Below are 21,917 nucleotides of genomic sequence, written 5' to 3' on the forward strand. Positions count from 1 at the left end.
CTCCTGTTAACCACTTTGTTCCTGATATTATGTCCTTATTCTTACTCTAAATATTGTTATAGCTTTTGTTTTATTTGAATTCACTGTGTCTGTGTTTTGACAGGATCTAGATGCCTCAGAGGATGTTAAGGCTCCTATTAGTTTGGTATTAAGGTTAAGGTCTGTTTACTTATTATCACATACAACTGGTTAAGAAGAACCAAACCTCTGTCTGCTCGTCTCACCAAGTTTAAAAAATGTCCTGAAGTTAAAATTCTGACTGAGTGTTGGCTCAATATTTGTTTTTTAAAAATACACTGTTCACATGTGACTGCCTCGTGTTTTGATTTTTAAGACACAGTATATGGTGTGTCCCTGGAACTGGTGTCAGCAGGCCTGGTGGATGGGATGGACTTAGGTCAGTTATAAAAAGATTCCTCTGCCCCTAAACATTTTCCATCATAATAAACACCTGAAGGATCCTTCTTTTAAATGGAATATTAAAGTGCAACAGACAGTCTCATTTCCTGCCAACCCTCTTTGTACAATGAAAACAGCAATAACTGTTTAGTCCTGATTTCTTCCAGGTGTCCTCAGAAAAAAGCTGTGTGAGTACAAAGTTTTGAGCTCGAGCAGAGGAAAATTATGCTCTCAAACTAGCAGTTGACGCTTGCAAATTTTGAAAGGATAATAACACCACAGGTGTCAGTACTGATCAGGCTTGAACAAACTACTGACTTTCCTCAGATCCTGTTCTGTGTCATTGGCACAGCCCTCTGGGCTATGTCTCTGGGTCCATTATGAAAGTAATTCAAAGCCAATTGAGAGCACAAATCCAATTACAAGAGCTACTTAGGAGTTTGCAAGTCAGCATTTGAGAGCAGGCAGGCAAAGATTTGAGTGAGCAGAGTCACATGTGAAGGTCATCAGCAGAAGGTCATGTGCTTGATTTGACCTGGCAATTAAACCACTCCTACTACTTTCAAATTAAAAGCTGAGACAGTGGTATTTTTTAAAAAAACCACCAGATGGAGATAAAGAGTACCATCATTTTTTTGTATTATCCAAAAACTGAAATATATTGACACTAGGGTACTAGGTACTAAGGTGACCAGAAAGGCGCCTATATAAATAAAATGCATTGTTATTATTATAAACACATTAGGTTTGTCACCAAAAAAAAAAAATCTTATTAGTTTTACAAATTACAGTGAAAATTATTACAAACATTATGAGACTCATGATCACTTCTTAGCGTAATGTCACAGAATTCAGACAACTAATGAGCCTGATATGTCTGCTTGGATTTACTATGATATGATCTGACTCCATGTGGATGCAAATGTTAATTAAATTCATATTGATACATGATGACTTGTTATAAACGATTCACTGCCGACAACAAAACGTGATTCCACATGTGCTGTTCTCTTTGTCCTAAAGTATTTTGAACCCTCCTATGCATACGCATTTTTGCCGAGCACACAAATGGTTAATTAGAGTCTGAAGATTAAGGCATACATTGTCCCAGGGCCAAGGTTCTAGACGGTTACACACCAGCTGAACTTTAGCCTGTAGCATCCTCACCTTGACTTTAATACTTAGATAGATTAACAACTAGATAGCTAATAAAAAACAGTGATTGTGAGTTTAAACATTAACTTGCAGACTGAGAGTCAAATAAACTCTTAGTCATCGTACATCCTTTAAAGCTAGACTGCACTTTGAGGACGTTCACATACCAATATGAGCAACTTTGGCCAGATCCTGAAGGAGATTGGGGAGTTTGGTTTATTTCAGAAACGTTTAGTAGCTGCATTATGCATCCCGAGTATTTTTGTAGCTTTTGATGTGATTAGTCAGGTGTTTGCTGGCATGAACTTCGCACATCACTGTAACACTGACTGGATCTTGAAACAAGCGCCAAACCTGACAGAGGACAGACAAAGAAATGTCACCATCCCAGTGAACAAGGATGGACAGTATGAAAGTTGTAAGATGTTCACACCTGTGGATTTGGATTTGGAAACTATTGAAGCATATGGGATTAACACTACAACAGGGTGCACTAATGGATCAGATTTTGAGGCACCCAAAGGTGCCTCCAGCATTGTAACAGATGTAAGCAATTTATGATTTATTGACTTTTTGTCACATCTGAGCCAACATAGTTTTCTGATAACATATATTAAATGCACTTGACTCTTTTCCTAATTATTGTATATGATGTTGTTTAGCAATAGATTTGTTTGTATGACATAATGGAAATAACACTATAAGAACTAAACAGATAAAAAGATACAACACAATTAAAAGTTGAGTACATGAACAACTAATAGTAATGATAGTAAACTGATTTACACCCACTCATTTGGATTTGTTGGGTTTATGTTTAAAATGCCTTAAGGTGATTTTAATGGGATTTGGTGCTATACCAATAAACTGAATTGAATTGAATTCAATATGAGCACAAACTATTATCACGGCCAACACTGCAGCAGCTGAATGTCAAATACAACTTGAGAATTACTAATTAATTTAGTCTTTTCTTTGCCCCTCTCCTTTCTTCATCCTTCCTGTTATGAGTTTGAACTGGTGTGTGACATGAGCAGCATGGTTGCGGCATCACAGTCCATCTATATGGCTGGTCTTCTGGTTGGAGCCTTGGTGTTTGGGCAGATGGCTGACAGGTATGGATCTCCATTCTAATGACATGGGTAAAAAATGAATACTTGCTAAAATTCATTTCATATATTTGAAAAAAAAATGTATAACTTTGCACCATAAATGACTTTATACATATGGTGTAGCTGTATTTTCAATATATTGTATCTATTGAAAATATACACTGATCAGCCATAACACTGAACCACCTGCTTAATATTGCGCAGTATTAGATTGGACCAGACAGCCTAGCCTTCACTCACCATACACATAAATAGACACACATGACCCTGTTACTGGTACACCAGCTGTCTTTCCTTGGACTGCTTTTGATAGATATTGTCCACTGCATGCTGGGAGCATACCACGCAAAGTGCCTTTTTGGAGATGCCCTGTCAGCTTCCCATTTTTCTGCTTCCAACGTATCAACTTCAAAATTGTTCACTTGCTGCCTAATATATCCCAGTGCTTGGTAGGTGCCAGTGTAATGGGATGTTCAGTGTTATTCACTTGACATGCCGGTGGTTGAAATGTTGGGGCTGATGTATTTTTAAACAAAACTCAAGTACATTTCCCATGTAAGAGCTGTCTTCTATTTGCAGGTTTGGTCGACGCTTTGTGGTCCTGCTTTCACTCCTTCTTCTGTTTTTGTTTGGTGCTGGGGCTGGTTTCTCACCCAACCTTTACGTTTACGTCTTTCTCAAATTTTTAGGTGGCATCTCCATTTCAGGCATTCTTGCTAATGCATTTGTGATAGGTAGGTACAACAATCACAACTGAAATGCCACAATATTTCATCAGCATCACTGCTTTCTGTCACTTCTTGTACTGCCAATGTGGACTACAGGAGTTGATCATTTTGAAGGTCTTTGCACAGTAGCTTTAATCCACTGACAGGTCAAATGATGTAGCAGTACATGCAACAAGACAAATTTGAAAAATCAGGGTAGGTGCAAATGTCTACCTGTGCAAATAGAAGGATTTTCAGTGACAAATTATACGCTAATGGACAAAGGATATGAACAGAATCAACTAAATAATATCTTATCTGCTCATAGATTTGTTACATAAAGACCAAACACTGAGCAGGGCAAAATTATGGTTTCTCAATGACTTATCTTGCAGGTGGTGAGTGGAGTGATTCTTCCAAGTTTGCACTCTGCACCATTATCAGCCACTCTTTTTTCCCTCTTGGACTTATGATGATATCTGGCATTGCCTATTGGATCCGCAACTGGAGGCTCCTGCAGCTGGTACTCTTCAGTCCTCTCGTTCTTGTCCTGGGAATTTTTTACTGGTCAGCTGCCTCCTGGACTACACTTAATGCATATTTCCAACATTATAGCCACAGAAATAAAATAAAATAAAGTTTACATTTCAGTCTGTGATCATTAACATATATCTCAACTAGGATTCTTCCAGAGTCAGCTCGCTGGCTCATCACCCAGGGCAGGAAGGAGGAGGCTATAAAGGAAATCCGGAAAGCAGCTCTAGTGAATGGGAGGAGGGTCCCAGAAGATCTGCTAGAAAAGGTGAGCAACCTTTGCTTCAACCAAAATCAAACACAACAAAGCACTTAAACAAATGTACACTAACTATAAAAATACATCAAATTGTTTAGCTGGAGATTGAGGGCACATCCAAAAGAGGAAACATGTTGGATATCTTCAGGATATCGTATCTGAGAAAACGTGCTATCATAATGAGCTACATCTGGTCAGTATTTATTTCTAACCAAAACATGCTCTCACATCTACACTAACACTTCTGTGGTGTCAATAAAGATACCTCTACACTTGATAGGTTTGGAACAAGTCTGATGTACTATGGACTGAGCCTGAATGTTGGCAGTTTCGGTCTGGATATCTACCTCACGCAGTTCATTTTTGGTATAGTAGAAATCCCTGCACGTCTGGGCAGTTTGCCTCTTGTCCAGCACTTTGGGAGAAGAATATGTCAAGCAGCGATGCTATTGTTTGGAGGTTCTGCTTGTCTTGGGATACTTGCTATTCCAAAAGGTAATTTGTTTATAATAACAGGAATTGATTGTAACTTTTTAAACATATATCCTTTTTTACATCCAAAGGTGTCTCTTGATCTAAAATGTGTGTTGTATTCTGCCAATACAACATGCATTTTTGTCTTATTTACTATTTGTCCATCATCAGACATTCCTGCAGTTGTAACTGTCATAGCTGTACTGGGAAAATTTGCTGCCACTGCCAGTTTCTCCATAGTGTATGTCTATACTGCAGAACTATACCCTACCGTGTTAAGGTAAGATATCTAATGCCCCAAATGTAAAACACAAAATCAACTATTATGCATCATGTTGTCAGAAAATGTCTTGTTCCGTGATATTATTTGTTAATGAGTCCATTGGCTTCACTGGTAGGCAGAATGGTGTAGGTCTGAACTCTATGTGCGCTCGTGTGGCGGGCATCCTCGCTCCACTGATCAGACTCCTGTCGGTCCACCATTACACCATCCCCATGCTAATATATGGCATCATCCCCATTGCTGCAGGATGTTTCTGTTTACTTCTGCCTGAAACTTGTAATGTTGAACTCCAGGACCTTGCTGAACCCATGTGAGTTGATAAACATTCAAAGCAGTACTTATTTCAATTACAAAAAAACATTTACACATAATTGTTTTTTTTTTTAAATTTCAGAAAATCTAAGAAAGGAACTGCTGAGGAGGGATCTGTCACCAATAATAACAAATTAGAAAAAAGCACAAAAATGTAATGTACAGTATATGGACATATCAGTTTTTTTTACATTAGAGAAAATACTCGTATTCTCAACTGTGATCACAGTGATACATACGTATGCAGTTAGGTTAAAAACTATGGTTTAACAATAAATTTAACTTAAATTATTAAGATTTTATATTAGCACTCTGCTAAAAATGTGCTTGACTACTGCTGAAATTATATATAATAGTTATATACCTATTTATTTGAATTGTCTCCTATTTAGTTTTGAAATAGTGGACAGTATGTGTGCTGTTATGTGTGCTACTATGGATAAAATCCATTTGTATGTAGTTGCTTTGAGCCAACTGTAGAGTAAAATGGAAATAAACAGACATTTTGTTGTCACTTTTCTTCAACTTTGAGCTGTAAATGAGCACAAACAATTTCATGAACAAAAGTAGCAACAAGCTGCTGGACATAGTAGAACATTTAGCAGCAACAGTGTTGTGACAAATCTATACTGTAGACTGTAGTAGCAACAACAAGAATGATTCTATATATTAGATCATAAGGCTTAAAAGTAGGCAGAAGTAAAAGGTTATGGTTAAGGTAAGGTTGGGGTCAATGTAGCAGAAGTGTGATCCATGGAGAAAGGAGGCCCATCAATTCAGCAAACTGTGATCAGGTGTGTTCAGCCAATCAGAAGCTGGAATATACCAATTCATTGTGTCTTCCTTCACTCCACCCTCATCTGAGATGGTATCTTCCAGCTTCTTGTAGGTTGAACACACCTGATCCAGGTAATCAACAGTGAGTAGAGCAGAAATAGTTGGAAAACAAGCAGAACAGTGGCCCTTGAGGGTCGCCCAGTGCTGCTCTATGCTAACACATATAGCATACACAGACTATGTACTATGGTGTTCTCGTAGAAGCTATTCCATTCTCATAACATTATGACCCTTTGCCCACCCTGTGGTTTTGGAAATCAGGATTTATTTATTTATTTTAAATTTTATTATAGGACAGCCAGATGGTGGACCAACTTTCAATTGAGTTCATGCTGAACAAATTAATAAGAAGCATAAACTGAACAGTTTAACTCCAGCTTTTATTAAGACGAGAAGAAGCCTGCTGCTCACTGTGTCATCCTTAAAATAAATCTTGAAATCCTTAATGTGCTCGTGAAGCTACAATATTTATGTTAATTTTACTGACATGCAGGAATTATACACATGCCTTTGTATAGTCACTAGTTATGGGCAGGTGAAGCCTCATGAAGCTCTGAGGCTTTCCTTCTAATTTTTTTTGCGAAAGATTCACAGCTTCAAGGCTTCAGTCTAAGAACAGTGACATCTGGTGGCCAACTGAAGATAGAACCTGTGAATCAGTTTTGCCAGAAAACATCTTGATGATCCCCAAGACTTTTGGGAAAATACTCTGTGGACTGATGAGACAAAAGTTGAACTTTTTGGAAGGTGTGTGTCCCATTACGTCTGGCGTAAAAGTAACACCACATTTCAGAAAAGAACATCATACCAACAGTAGAATATGGTGGTGATAATGTGATGGTCTGGGGCTGTTTTGCTGCTTCAGGACCTGGAAGACTTGCTGTGATAAATGGAACCATGAGTTCTGCTGTTTACCAAAAAATCCTGAAGGAGAATGTCCGGCCATCTGTTCGTGACCTCAAGCTGAAATGAACTTGGGTTCTGCAGCAGGACAATGATCCAAAACACACCAGCAAGTCCACCTCTGAGTGGCTGAAGAAAAACAAAATGAAGACTTTGGAGTGGCCTAGTCAAAGTCCTGACCTGAATCCGATTGAGATGCTGTGGCATGACCTTAAAAAGGCGGTTCATGCTCGAAAACCCTCCAGTGTGGCTGAATTACAACAATTCTGCACTCAAGATGAGTGGGCCAAATTTCCTCCACAGCGCTGGAACAGACTCATTGCAAGTTATCGCAAACGCTTGATTGCAGTTGTTGCTCTAAGGGTGGCCCACCCAGTTATTAGGATTAGGGGGCAAACACTTTTTCACACAGGACCATGTAGTTTTGGATTTTGTTTTCCTTTAATAATAAAAACCTTCATTTAAAAACTGCATGATGTGTTTACTTGTGTTATCTTTGACTAATATTTAAATTTGTTTGATGATCTGAAACATTAAAGTGTGACAAACATGCAAAAAAATAAGAAACCAGGAAGGGGGCCAACACTTTTTCACACCACTGTAGCTCATGAAGCTGTCATACCAAGGAAACGCATTGAAACACTCTGAGCCAATAAAACACTTCAACATATTTTGAACCAATGAAGCGCAAAGTGAAGCAGCGATGACTTGGATGAACTGATTTATTCATGATCAGATACTCAAATCAAAATAAATAGCCATTGCACAATGACCATTAATCGATCATTCAAGTGCTGCACATTTTACCATTATCGAACATGTATGTATTGTTCATTTATAGTCATGCAAAATTGAAAATTTTTCTGCACTGACTACTGCACTATCTTGATGATTTTCAACATTTGAATTTTTGAATCTTTCTAATCCTTGTTAAAATAAAATGTACAAACCTGATTTACACTTTGACTCAACATACATAAAAAAATACACAGAAAGCATTACTCTTTTTTCTTATACGTATTTTCAAACAAATAATTTTTTACTTACTCAGGTAATATTTGTGTAATATTAAAATTTGTTTGTTGATCTGAATTATTTAAATGTGACAAATTTGTGAAAAAAATCAAGACGTGGGCAAATACTTTTTCACGGCACTGTATATCTTCACAGTGTCAGTCATCATCTTATCAGCTGAAGACAGACAGAGAACACAATAATGAGCCACTATAATGATCATTCATGAATGTGACAACAATATAGGCTACATAATGGAGAGCAACTTGGTCTTACCTGCAGGTACTCACATTTACAGTATATCTATGCCTCTGATTCATCGTACGCTACAGCAGCAGTACTAAGAAGCCATCGGTTCTTGTGTTGAGCATGTCCAAAGCCCTCATCATAATTTCCTTTTCTTCTGAAGAGTTGATGGTAGTGAAATATGCAGTAGAATTCCCCATATAAAGGTGCATAATTGTACATGCTACAAATGAGCATAGTTGTCAGTTACAGTACAAAATAATAACATATTTGATTTAAGGTACAAAGAGCATTTTTGTACGCATGTGGCTGATTTAGAGCTAACTAATATTTACAGATTTGTAATATAATTACATAGATCTCATTTTGTTTAAATTACTATTTTCTATATTCTTGTAAAACTCTTAGTCACTGATTCTTAAATATCTTAAGTTATGTTATTTGATACCATTGCAGGCAGTAAATAGTTATATGTCTTTGTTGTTTTTGATGATGGGAATACTTGTTTTGTTTTTGCAAGACCATTTTACATTTAAACAACTGAACATCTCTTTAAAGTTTCTTGCCTGTATCTCATGATCCAGTTGTGACTATTTACACATCCAGAATAATGTGAAGCCCATAAACTGCTGTCATTTGGCACCAAGACTGGCCACAGAAGGGGCACCATTCTAGCTCCCTGACTTTGAACATGTTGGTGCCAGCCTCCTGGCTGCCAGGCAGGGTGAGCCTTTCTCAGCAGGCTGTTTTTGCCCTCTGTTCTCTGCCAGTCTGCTGTCTTGTGGCCAGATGGTGCTTGGTGCCAACAAATGTGTCTCTGGACATCATATTGGCAAGCCCGAGGGAGCACTCCGTTCTCCCCATGTGACTATACCTGCTGTTATTCCAGTTTTTCATCCCTCAGTACTTGTTCCTACTCAGCCCTTTTATTTGGGCCCTCCCCCCATCCCTAGTGGATGACTTTTGGTATTCCCCTGAGTCAAGCAGCAGTAAGGGCCTAGTACTGGCTCTCTGCCATGGCTTTGGCAGAAAAATGTGCTGTGGCTTGCCCACTCTTAGAGCATTACACCACCAAGTGCATGATGGATATGCCAATTCACAGGGGTCAGTTTGCCACTCATCTGCCAGCATTTGGCAGGGTGGTAAAGACTCTTCTTCCCTCTCCAGCTCATGTGCACATGCTCCAATTATAGCAGTGCAAGTTATTGTTGAAGGGGATTATCACCAGGGTGCTGATGGTGGAGGAGAACCAGGGTTTTATCCACAAAGTCAGGGGATATGAGACCAATTCTTGATCTGCTGCAATTCAATGTTAGTGTTTTCATTTCCACATGCTGTTGTGAGTCATGTAGTGTGTTCACTGGGACAACTGGTTCACCTTCATCAAACTGAACACACATCATCCACCAGTTTTACTCTTCTTCTTTCTAGAGGTACAGTAACAATACAACCAACTAGTGTTGCAATGTTTTGGCTACTGTCATTGCTAGGTGTTGCCAACAAACCCGCCCTCGCTTGACCAAACCTGCTCTAAGTTGGTCAGGCTACTGTATGTGTTTCCACTAGTAACCCTGATCCTACCTATGCTCAGAGAAAGTGGAAAGAGGGGTCGGTCCACTCCTGATAGCTAAGAGCTTCCTGGTTCTTGTGCCTGCAGGTGATGTGGACAGGTCAGGCCAGGTGGCTTATGTGTTATTAGGATGCACTCTCCCAGGCAGGCTGAGTGATCAGGAGCCTTCTGGTCATGAGACAGTCGCTGTTGGCTTGGCTGCATTTCCATCTTGTCTTGGGAGCTGTGTCAGTGGAGGGCATATGCTTGGCACCATCACGGGCCTCCCAATGTTCTTTCATCTGCTTTTATTTGTGGGATGTTAACAGCAGTGCGCTAGTGCAGGGATGGTATAAGACCCATATGTAATAGTCCAGAAGGCTCCGCCCAATTCACAGACTCTTGGGTTATAACCAACATGACATGCAGTCAATTAATCAGTCAGTGAATCACTGACATATTTTATATGTGTGTTACAAAAAACCTTCTATTTACTGTCCCAAATATAAAACAAGGTATGTCACAGAACCTTCTTGAAATGACCCAACAGTGCTAAGTACTGCACAACTATGCCACCTATCCTCAAGCATTACTTTCACAAAGCAGTGTAAGTCGCTAACCAACTCACAGTTATATATATATACACTTCTCATGTACTATATAAACATAAGAGCAGGACATCAGTTAATCTGAAATATAAATACATGCCTCTCTTTCAAAACCTTTCACACTTTGCACTTTGGAGAATAGGTTAAAAATAATTTTAAAATAAAGTTAGTGGTAAAATTGAAAATGGTTATAACATAAAAATAATAATATAAAATGCTATTACAGTTATTATTTGTTGTTACGTTAACAATATTTTTGTAATGTTTATTGCTATTTAACTATATCTTGTACAGTGGGTCTGCTTAAAATTATATTCAGGACAGTTTATCAGTATCAAAGTGATTCATACTGTAAGTTGTGATCAGTATTATATCTCACCTTAATTTTTTCTTGCACAGTTTACAACAGAAGCAAGGTTTGTGAAAAATGTATTTGTCTGCAGATATTTTTTCCATTGGATAAACTGGCTTCAAACAGGCTGAGCACATCTCTTGACAAGTTGGTTGAAACTGATGAAAAAAATCAGGTTGTGAGCTTAGTTAAATCAATATTAACAATTACAAACACATAAACGCCAAAAATGTATATTTAATTTGAAAATAAACCATTTTGAGGTGTACAAGCTAAAAATAGACATTCAAACATTAATAGGATAATCACAAAGCACAAGCATAATGAAATTCTTAGCAAAAAATGATGTGCATAAAAAACTTAAAGAATGAAAATGACTTTAAAGAATGAAAAAAACAACAACACTGCTAACACTTCAACTGAAGACCAACTGCACCCTCTGTGAATGATTCAAGGTTTTTGATTTATTTGGCAGATGAACTTCTGGTTATGTTACGAACTGATATGCAGCTGGACCTGTGGAGCATGTCAGGGTTTCTGGCTGACGAGTGACAACAGTGGCAGTTTTGGTGGAGTAAAACCGGTTACCAAAACTATCAGTTCGCTCATAGTTCTCTGTGACTATTTTAGGGCCCATAATCTTGTTCATTTCTGAGTCAGTTTGTACCTCAAGTACACTGAGCTCTCGTTTAGGATTGAGGTTCTATAAGTGGGTTGGTTTTCACCATCTCTTCTTCTGTTTTGAGCAGGGCTGCTGCATGTCTGGGTCTTTGTTGTGCAGAATTTCTCCTCTGCCTTTGTGCAGACTGTGGTCTCTGGTGGCATCACCTCTGTCTTCCTAGCAGTCGAGTGAATGGAGATGAAGGCAGGTGAGGATGATGGACTAGCTCCTTGTTTTGCAGGAACTACTTCAATGCCTGCACCTTGCTCAGTTGACAGGGCTTTGTTTTCCTTTGTGATTAGACTCTTCTGTGCTTGATGATTTTGTTCTGCTTGACTCAATGCTATGTTTGTTAATATTACCAGATGCTGGGGATTCATGCACTACTCCTGAAGACTCTTTAAACAGGCCCGATAAACCAGCAATATCTGAGTCATTTTTTAAAGTGGAGACAGAATAAAGAGCCTTTTTTATGGCTTCCTCTATGTCCATAAGTCTGGCTAAAGTCTGCTCTTTTAGAGTCATGATTTCTTCACTGGCTCTCTCCAGATCCCCAAAAACATGTGCCATTGATGACTGGTTTTCAGTCCCATCTTTCAGTGATGGTGATTTCCCCTCTTTGTGTTCCTCTTTGTGTTCCGCTACCTTTCCTTGCTTCTTTTTGTCTGAGCTAACAACCCAGTCAGGGATGTTCTCGTATACTGTCCTCAAAGACTTTACATGAACTTCACTTGTGTCCTTTTCAATTTCTTCAGCTTGACTGAGAATGGTCTGCAGTTCTTCCTGCTTTCGCAAGTTGTCAAAAATTTCCATGGCTGCTGTTACGTTTCCTCTCATGATCTCATCCATGTGAACTGACAGCCGCTGTCGGCGCTCATCCTCTGTTTCAGTTCGTCCTCTCTTTTCCCTCATCTCAACTTTAGTTTCTTGTTTAATTTCTATTACCTGCTTGTCTTTTCCATCAGCAGTGGGATCATAAGCAGTTGGGTTACTGCATACTGGACACATAAGTGTTTGTTGTAGTTTTGGATCCACATGTGCAATAATTGGTGAATTATTTTCACCAGATGTGTTTTTCAGATCTTTGTCAGACTGGGCAGTTTTTACTCTTTTTGGTTTTACTGGGGCATGTTTAACTGTAGATACCTTTGTACCCCCAAATTTCTGACATGCTTCTTGAAAATCCACATGACTTTCATCTATCTCAGTCATGTTCTGTTTTTCGTCAGCTCTGGCATTTTTTGACTCAGGGTTATTAAAAATATTTAAATTTGTATTACTGCTTTCCAAGGTGATAACTGAACCTTGGAATTTATGTCCTTCATGACTTTCCTCAGATAAAACTTCAGCTTTATAATCAGTTCCTGAGTCTTTCATATGTTCATCTTTATATGACACTGTTATTGGCAATGGCTCAGGAACCATTTGTTCATTTGATTGCTTTTTTACTTCAGGTCTTACAATATTACCTCGAGTTGCTTCAGGACACTTTGAACCAATCAACTGTGTATCTCTTTGTTTTGCTTTGAGATGATCAGGTTTAGGTGGGATGGCTGGTTTTGGACCAAGAGGCCTTTTGCTTTTCTCTGAAACAGCTGGTTTATTTTGGGTTTCACTTTGACTTTGGGGCTTTGTGTTTGTTACAGTCACTGCTTCTTTGGAGATGTCTTGTCTCAGTGGTACTTGAATTGATTTACTTTCAGTCACAGGGAATGGCTCCATTGTGGAGTTATGAACAGACTCGACATCCACATTTTGTGATCTTTCTTTCTGAGGTCTGGAAGAGTTTCTGTATATCATAGCAGCTTTAAAATCCCCTCTAGTGACATTAATGTTGGATCTCTCTAAGGATTCCAAAGCTGCTTGAAGTTTGCCATGAACAACAACTTCCTTTTCTTCTTGTTCAGCCGTTGTTTCTGAAGTAGGAACCATATTTTCAGAGTGGACTACCTCTGTGCCTTTATTCTCATGAGGACAGTCTGAATGATGTTTTGATTTGAGTTCAGCAAACCTCAGCTCAGTGCAATCCACTTTTTTGTCCTGATTGTCTTGAGATAATTCTTTTTCTGTTCTTAGGTCTTTTACGTTACCTGCTGTAGCTTCCTCAGAAGAGTCTTGAACAAATATTTTCTCCTCTTCTTGTGATAGGTGATGCAAGGATTTGACCTTGATCGTAGCCTTTTGAGGGCTATCGTTTGCAGTTTCAAGGTAAGAGATCTTGTCACCGTCATCTACCACGTCAACTAATTCGGCTTGGTGGACCCTGTCAAGGTCCTTTTTCTCACGATGTAGAATTGATACCTGTGGTGCATGTGTAGAATTACCTTCTTCCTTGAAGCTAGTCTTTAGCTGCCTATTAGAGAATACATCATCATTGCATTCAGCAGAGGCCTGAATTTTTTCAAGTGGCACCGTTTGATCTATATTTGCACATGAAACAGTGGAAAACTGGGTGTGATTTTCATGGATATTTTGCTTTGTTTGGGTTTGTCTTTGATCTCCAGAGAATATGCTTTTCAGCCTTTTTACATCCACTGGCACCCACTCTGAAGTACTATCCTCTACCTGGTCACCACTGTGTTCATGAAGAACGTCTGTGCCTTGTCCATCTACACTTTGGGTTGAAGGGAGGGCCTGTTCTTGCCCTGCTGACGTCGCCTGAAGAGTTTTCAGATACTCCAAATCACCCTTTTCGATACAAGTCTTGAACAGTTTTACATTCCCTTTTATTGTAACTTCAGGCCTGATGGATCCTGAGCAGGTTTGCTCTTGTTTTTTCTTTTTTTCTGTCATACTTGTACCATTTCGCTCCATGTCTGGTTCTTCATACTCTTGACTATGGCTTTGCACAGGATGGTAAGTCTTCACATCTTCTTCATCAAAATAATTGTAAAGGGAGTAAACAATTACCTCAGCACAATTGTTCACATCCTCCTGAATTATCACTCCCTTACTCAGTGAGTTATCTTGATTTAGAATATCCTCAACAAGTTGAACCACATTGGCAGTTTTAAACTGTGTGTCTTGGTTGGCAGTGAACTGTTGCAGAGGTATATCCACCACTGTTGCCTTCATTCCTCTTTTATTGTCCTCCTTTAGGTAAGTGATCTGAGGCTTTAGGTTTGCCCGTGGTAGCAACTGTAGTATGAAGTTTTGTGCACCACCGTGAGTCACCTCATCATATTTTATCTTCGGCCCACTTTCTGATAGTGTGAATTTAGCCGTTTTAGCTTTCATTGTCTCATTCACCTCAATGATTGATCCATGTGAACGAATGGCATTAACGTGATAAAGAGAGTTCAGTGTTTCCGTGATGTTTTCCACCATTGTCTCAATTTCTTCCCGGTTCTGATGCCTAATTTTGTCAAATGGCGTTGATTCAAACAGGTGGGCTCTGTTCTTGACATTAGTAATCAGGTAATCCTCAGATGTCCCACTAGGATTGTTAACTGGGATTTGAGATATTGATGTATGTGCACAGGAGTTTTCTCTTTCTATGTTTGTTGAGATAAATGGGTTGTTTTTGAAAAGAGCTTCTCTTGTTTTGATCATTTCTTCAAATCCTTCTGGACTTGAAAGACTTGTAGGGTCCTCCTCAAGGACTGTTCTATTAGGAACCTCCTCCCACTCATTAAAATCATTGCTTTGACCAACAACAGGGACACATGCTTCTTGTTTCTGGGGTTGTTGTGTCACATCCGTATCACTGCTTTTGTTCTCACTGTGTCTGTTGTTTTTGCAACATGTTTCAAACCTCTGCTTCTGTTTTTGGACTGCCCCTGTTTCTTCTCCTGAAATAGAAACCTTCCCCTGGAATTTATTATCTAGATTTGGTGTAGATGTTTTCACAGATTGACTCTCAAAAATGTTTCTAGCAGCCTGAACATCAGTTCTTACCATTTCATCCTTACACTCTGTGTTCAAATTTGGATTCAAATTTGGATTCAGATCGGTCATTTTGTTATCCTTCACAATCCCTTTAATACTTTCATCACATGGCTTCTCCTCATGCTTCTGAAAAACAGCTGATGTTTTACAAACATTACCTCTCTCTACTGTTCCCTGTGCCATGCCATGCATCTTAGGGGTGTAAGGAAATGGTGGTTTACTCAGGGCATCGCTCTCAAATATCAAACATCTTGAGAGGACCTCTCCCTCATATCCAGTTTCATCAGCTGTTACAACAGGCTCTGAGCTCAAAACCTCAGCAAGCTCTTCATCCACAACTTCGTCTAACATCTTCAGCTCTGGGTGAGTGTGCTTCAGGAGCCTTCTCAGCTCACATTTCTGCCGCTGTTGGTGTAACATTTCCTTGGACAGTTGGGATGGCATTAATTGTTGGGAAAGAGCCCCAGAAATGTCTTCCTGTCCTGGTTGATGTCTGACTGAATGAGGTGAAGAAAGGTCATCTTTCCAGTGTTTGGAGTCTTCGGCCATCTTAGAACAACAAAGTAACTTTCTCATCAGTGATTCCTTTATAACAGAAATACACTATCCAGCATGTTCCAGAGGGTGCAGACATGCAACAAGAGCTACATGTTACTGTCCAAACCATGCCGGGTTGGTTTTTCTTTCCACATGCCAGGTGTCAGTGGGTTAGCTGAACTCCAAAGCAACCAGAAAATGCATAAATAAATAAATAAACAAAATATGGATTGAATGGTTTCCGATTGAAGAAAATTGCAACTATCAGAAAAATAATTAGGATTTGTATTAATTTAATTTCAACATACTGTGTAACAGCACGCAACGTAAATGTCCCAGAATCACCCAAAACGGCAAAATGTTCATCTGCAGTTCCTGGACATTAAGTGTTATACTCTTCATGATATTGTGGTGATTTTATGTCATATCCACATCATGCAAAATGAGCGGTGTAATTCTACCTTACCTTGGTAAGTTGTACTTTTTTCCCAGACTCAGATGACTTCTCTTGTGCCTGGATGGAAACAGTGATTACAGTACATCTAAAGCACTGTTTACTCTGGAGTGATAAAAATAGGGCAGTCGACAGATATTTACCGGCTTTAAAAGACTGTGGTTTTGTTCCTGAGGTGTAACCTTTGACAGGTAGAGAGCAGACATGGCTTTGACTGAGCCACACACTGTGTCCTTGGTTTGGGAGCAGGAGCTATCCCTGAAGTCGGCAATTGACCTTCTCTTTTCCTCTGAAAAAAATAGAAGACACAGCAGTTTTTGATTTTGAGTCTTTGGCATTTGTGCAGACAGTGGTATCAAGTATATGCTGTGATTCAACTTCACTACTCTGTGTATGACTATGAGAGTATGTGTGAGAAAAACAAAGTTTTAACAGAATATAAAACAAGTGACTCATGTTGTAGCATACAGATAACATCTTTGTTTACATCTATGCTAGTGTGTTAATAGTTGTTCATTTTTGGGTCAATAGTAATAGCAGTTTCTAAGCTGCTATCTAACAGCTGTCATGTGGTCATCATATAAACGTGTCACTTGTGGCAGCCATAGACAGATACCTGACTCCACTGACATACATACTGGCTATTAAAGGGACAGTGAAGTCACAGCAGCTACAGTTGACTAAGCAGAGAGGAGCCAAAGTAAACATGTAACATGTCTTAAAATTGGCTCTAGATACACAGATAATACACTAAAGCAATAGTCAACTAGCAGCATTCAGTTAGGAAGACATGGCAAAACAAAAACAGTGATTTAGATATTATATAGCAAGATGAAAAATTTGCTGAAAGTTGGCGGTAACATCAGATAAACCTGAACAGCCTTTAGATGTATATATTTAATTAGCTGATTCAAAATATGTTAATTATTAAGCTCTATGGAATAAGTTTGTAAGACCATGCACAAGCTGGGACATGCAGCTAAGACTGTTTGTAATCAATTGACACATAGATTATTTGGTCAAAATACTGTACTCACAGAAAATACTAAGCTCCCAGTTCCTTATCTTCTTATTGTCTTTAAATCTTTGCTAACATATTTTGGTCTAATTTCCAACTTTATTTGTGTCTACTAATGGAGCCTCTGATACTCTCAGTCTCCCTGTCTCTGTCTGATTCCTGCCCCAGTGACAGCTGACCCTTTCACCCTCCTGGACTTATTCAGGACTTGTAGCATGCCGGATATTTCTGTCCCGCTCTGGGGTGACTATTGGAGTGGCTCACACTCGGCTGAGTCAATCACAGCTCCTTGCACAGTCACTGCGATGTTATTCCTCTCCATTTCACTGTTTCACTTTCATTCATATTGTGGACAGCTTTGATCTGAGTCATAGGACCTACAGAAGGCTTACAGGAAGCATGCATTTTGTTTGGGTTTTTTCAGTTGCATGGCAAAGCATGTTACTTTATTTTATAAGTCATTACTTCTCAGATATATTCATTTATAAGTTTATAAAGAAAGCTTTGTAATTTGATAGAAACTGTGAAAAAATTGTTGAAAGCCCAATAGTCTTAAGCAACTTCATTATATGATCCAATGTCACAGCTTATTTCAAGGTGTGGGCCCCAGATTCAGACTAAACACAGAAGGAAGCAGAGAGGGTCAGTACAAGGGAATAATTTAACATGGAGAGTGGGCAGGAGGGCAGGGTAGCAGAGTCCGGTAAAACCCATCAAAATGCAGACAGGAAAAATAAACAGTGCCAGGACCCAAAGGCAGACCAAAAGGGGAGGTTCTAGATGCCAACCCTAAAGGCATGCAGGGATCAGGGGTCTTTCTGTAGGGCAGCTCCTAAGGCAAGCAGACAACTGAGGCTTTTCAGGAGGACAACTGCGCAGGCAGACAGAAAGCTGGGGTGTTTCTGGATAGTGGCCCCACAGGCGAACTAGGAGGGCAAGGTCATTCTGATTGCTGGCCCTGCCGGTGGACAGGAAGCCAGGGCTGTTCAGGGGGTCCAACCCGATACACAAGCAGAGAAATGTGGCTTTTCTGGTGGGTGGCTTTGTAGGCAAACAGGAAACTTGGATCTTTTAGGTGGGTGGTATCAAAGGCAACCAGGAAGGTGCGGCTTTTCCAGTGGGTGAGAAAACTGTGGCTCTGCAGGCACATGAACAGAGGTTCTGGTGGTCTTGGTCAGCCCAGCTGAACCACTGGCAAGGAGCAGTAGCAAATATAGAGAAGAGACTACGTCTCAGTGAAGGAGGCAGAGCAACAAACAGAAATCCTGCTGAGACTTGATGGAACTTCCCCAGTGGACCACTGGAGCTGGCTGTGGAACCTCCATGTGACAAGGTGAGTTCCCCAATCTAAAGACCACCAACCATAAGTCTTCTGTTTACTAAAGCCAGGTTAGCAGATGGTCTGTTCAAGACTTAGTTTAAGGAATAGCCCCTCCAGAGCTAGCACACTCTTTTACGTTACCTGCTCTGAGGTCTAGTGTACCTGACAAATCCTTGCCGGGTATCTCTGAGACCCCTTTTACAGTCATTAAAAAAACAGCAGTGTATCATTCCTTAATTGAACAAATGCCGGATACTTGGATGTAGGCGTGGAAAGACGCTTGAGAATGCTTGCAGACCAAGTTACATTTAAACAGGGAAGTTGTGACGTGATTAAATGATCAGTTTTGCCCTGCAGCTCCTCAAATGCTTATCTCACTCATTTCTTTTTGTTGTTTTTTCAATGATTATCTCTGACTGTCAACCTAATTTGTAATCTAAATTATACTGAAAATGATCTATAGTGAAATACCATTTTGACCTTAGAAATACATATCACGTTACACCTTGAACCTGTCATTCATTTGCTAAATTTATTGAACAGCTGGCTGGTAGGGCATGGAGCCAGAACAATGACTTCAAACTTTGGTACTGAAAAATAACACTTGGCACTGAAAAGAAAACCAGAGCTGAAAAAATAAAACACTGGCATCAAAGCATTTGTACTGAAAAAATATATTAGGATTATAAAAGTGGTAATAGTTTGTTTGTTGATGTGAGTTTTTTTTTTTTTTTCCAATACCAAAGTCACTTTTTTGCAGTGAAAATTTGAAAAATTAAAATGAAAGTTTTAGTCATTTTTAATGGCAGTGTTTTCTTTTCTGGCTAAATAGTAGGGACACAATGTGGTTGGTTTCTCGTCATATAACACACCTCGATAACACTTTCTGGCACTCACCAGTTTGAGAGGCTGCAATTTTTTCAAAATCAATGCCTCCTATTGTTTTTCTCCTCTTTAGTCCGATAGTCTGATTCACCACCTAGAGAGAGAAGAAACTATGAAATGCGATCTTGATATTTGGAAGCAACATGTTGGAAGCTAAGAGATCCATCTGATGGAAAGTGAATGATTTCATGTTATCTTCATACACAGACTAAAAAAAAACAGTTAATATAATTTATTTTATTACTTTAGTAAAACTAGTTTGCAAAACGAGAAGTCCAAAGCAGTGTTTTAAAATTGTGATTAGTTGAGAAACACTCAAAACACTGACCCTTAAACACAGTACTTAACTTGTACTGTTAAGTACTGTGTACTATGTGTACTATAACACATACACATTATTTAAGTATGACTTGTATTTGTGTGACCTAAAATTGGCCCATAAAGCTTAAGACAGGAATTTTACTTACCTTTCGGGTCACATGATTTTCTTTTGCAGCAGTTTTAATGTCATTAATAGAAGCCACAGCAGGTATTTGGGTCTTTGGTTCTTCTGCAGCGTCCTTTACATACTCAACTTCACGATTTATCAAATTTATGTCCGCTGCCTTGTAAGGCGATGTGAAATTTGCAGCTCTGAAACTGCCCTTCACTGTGTTTTCGGTGGCAGCCTTGGACTCAAACAAAGCCTTCAGGGCCTCTATGGAGCCAGGGCTGATTTTAAGGCTTCCCTCTGATTTACTGCGGCTCATGTTGACTTTGGTCTGAGACCGTTCCATCACATCATTTCTCCTCTTTAGACGCTCCAGATGAGTGTCTTTATTTTCCAGAAGAAATGGTGTTATCTAACAGTGATACACACAAAAAAAATGTTTGAATATAGCTGCATTGATTATTTTCCCCACGTTTTGTTTATGAGATAAAAGTCCAGTTACCTCTTTAAAAACTTGCTGTGGTTTTGTTTCACCCTTTTTTACCAAAGTTTCATTAATGGATGTGTTTGCTTCCACTGTGGTTTGATACCTGTTATGCATACAAAAAGCTACATTCATCTTCTACTGACATTTACAGAAGGTTTTAGAGGCTTGGACAGTGTAATTATTTGTTAAAACTGCAGAAAGTGAGAAACATATTTATTAACCTGGCAACTAGCTGGGACACAGATGTCTTTTGGTCTTGCAGACCAGCCTCTGTCCAGGTAGACTTGTCGCATGGTGAGAGGACGCTCCTTAGTGACTGAGTGCGTCGAAGATTATTCTTCCATTCCATGACCAATCATATCACAGTGGCACACAGCTTGCAAAAACAACTATATCATCTAATACACATGTTGGATAATTAGTGATATTATCTAATATTCCAGTGTAATTTCTCTGTAGAGGAATAGCTGACTTAGGATGTTATGGTTAATTCTGTAAACCCTGCACAGAATTTGTTTTTAACATTAGCTGAACAACAGTTGTGAACTCATGAAGCTAAATAAACATTTACCTGAAATGGAGCAACGTTGAAAGATGCAATGCAGTTCAACCACAATGCAATGACTAACAAGTCTGACTAACAAATCTGCAGATAAATACTACTGCTCTGTGTGAAATTAGATTCATTTAAACTGTTTTAAATAACAGTGTTACCTTATAGATGCCAGTCAGCGTCGGTTCTCTGATAATCAGAAACGCTTCTGCAGCATCACAGGACTCGCACATGATGTGGGCAAAGTCCGTTTTATTCCTCATTACACCAGACGGTGTAAAGGGAATGTTTCTACTGTAAAGTCATTAACCACAGTCTGTGGTATTTCTGCTTGTATCTTCTTATATTGCATTGTAAATGTGTAAATCTATAACCTGAGAACCTGCTTTAAGAAACTAAAGAGAACACCAGAATAGGTCTATATTAGAAATGCTGATCTTGAACAGCATGTTGGAGCAGTGGTTATCAATGTCTCCTCTCAGAACCAAGGTCCTGGGTTGACTGGAAATGTGCCAGTTATTTAAAAGAGTCTCTAGTCAGATGTTATACAGATACACCTAAGAAACAAAACATCATAAATTATATTGCCAAAATAGGCAAGATAATTACTAAACAAAGGAGAAAGACAGAATATTAGCTCTCTCTGTGTCAGCTACCCTGCAACAGAATAAACATTATAGATACTGGATCTGTGGATGCTGCTTATCATTGAAACTGCATCCCTAGTTGTTCTTTGTGTTAGTCAAGGTCACTCCAGCAGGGTTGGCTGAAACAAAATTGTCAGTTCTGTCTGTGGATGTTCATCTTCATGCAGGAATTCTTTGACCCTAGTAAGAGCAGGACAGGACTGTGGTCTCTGCTTGATCTGACCCTGACCGCGACCAGATTGTCCCGACACTTTTTGCAGCAAAATGTTTACTATGCTGTTTTTCACTTTCC

The 21,917-nt window shown here is 39.2% G+C and overlaps 3 protein-coding genes across 14 annotated transcripts in view; 2 read left to right on the plus strand and 1 right to left on the minus strand.

Annotated features, from left to right (window-relative positions):
• Positions 1-310, plus strand: part of oxsr1b (oxidative stress responsive kinase 1b) — a 39,064-nt gene extending 38,754 nt beyond the window's left edge. For all 8 annotated transcript variants that reach the window (XM_026292192.2, XM_026292194.1, XM_026292189.1 and 5 more), the window contains one exon: positions 104-310. The gene's annotated coding sequence lies outside the window, so the exon portion shown is untranslated. The remainder of the gene's footprint in view (positions 1-103) is intronic.
• Positions 311-1,215: 905 nt separating this feature from the next.
• On the plus strand, positions 1,216-5,760 carry slc22a13b (solute carrier family 22 member 13b). Of its 5 annotated transcripts, none has more exons than XM_026292184.2 (10): positions 1,225-2,100; positions 2,566-2,669; positions 3,246-3,400; positions 3,769-3,940; positions 4,055-4,175; positions 4,265-4,359; positions 4,539-4,661; positions 4,812-4,920; positions 5,043-5,233; positions 5,318-5,760. In XM_026292184.2, the coding sequence occupies exons 1-10, from the start codon at positions 1,726-1,728 to the stop codon at positions 5,391-5,393; spliced, it is 1,521 nt and encodes a 506-aa protein (XP_026147969.1). In that variant the 5' UTR covers positions 1,225-1,725; the 3' UTR covers positions 5,394-5,760. The 5 variants fall into 5 exon arrangements, with proteins under 5 accessions (XP_026147967.1, XP_026147969.1, XP_026147971.1 ...); XM_026292185.2 differs by having other exon boundaries at positions 1,289-2,100; positions 5,039-5,233; XM_026292183.2 differs by having other exon boundaries at positions 1,290-2,100; positions 4,447-4,661; positions 5,039-5,233.
• Positions 5,761-10,961: 5,201 nt separating this feature from the next.
• LOC113121804 (xin actin-binding repeat-containing protein 1) lies at positions 10,962-21,209 on the minus strand. The gene is given in 10 exon segments (XM_026292615.1): positions 10,962-11,447; positions 11,450-11,705; positions 11,707-15,842; positions 16,297-16,344; positions 16,428-16,573; positions 19,521-19,602; positions 19,976-20,350; positions 20,441-20,528; positions 20,647-20,823; positions 21,140-21,209. Coding segments are annotated over 9 exon segments (5,475 nt in total). The 5' UTR covers positions 20,775-20,823; positions 21,140-21,209; the 3' UTR covers positions 10,962-11,231.
• Between the last annotated feature and the right edge of the window lie 708 nt (positions 21,210-21,917).

This window comes from Mastacembelus armatus, chromosome 20 (genome assembly GCF_900324485.2).
Source record: "Mastacembelus armatus chromosome 20, fMasArm1.2, whole genome shotgun sequence".
NCBI lineage: Eukaryota > Metazoa > Chordata > Actinopteri > Synbranchiformes > Mastacembelidae > Mastacembelus > Mastacembelus armatus.

What these genes read in the sequence shown, in the direction of transcription:
- slc22a13b (XM_026292182.2), top strand. Translation starts at nt 1,726, where the DNA reads ATGAGCAACTTTGGCCAGATCCTGAAGGAGATTGGGGAGTTTGGTTTA. An exon ending in CAGAAGATCTGCTAGAAAAG is followed by an intron (nt 4,176 to 4,264) that starts GTGAGCAACCTT and finishes CAAATTGTTTAG; the next exon opens with CTGGAGATTGAGGGCACATC. An exon ending in CTATACCCTACCGTGTTAAG is followed by an intron (nt 4,921 to 5,038) that starts GTAAGATATCTA and finishes CTTCACTGGTAG; the next exon opens with GCAGAATGGTGTAGGTCTGA.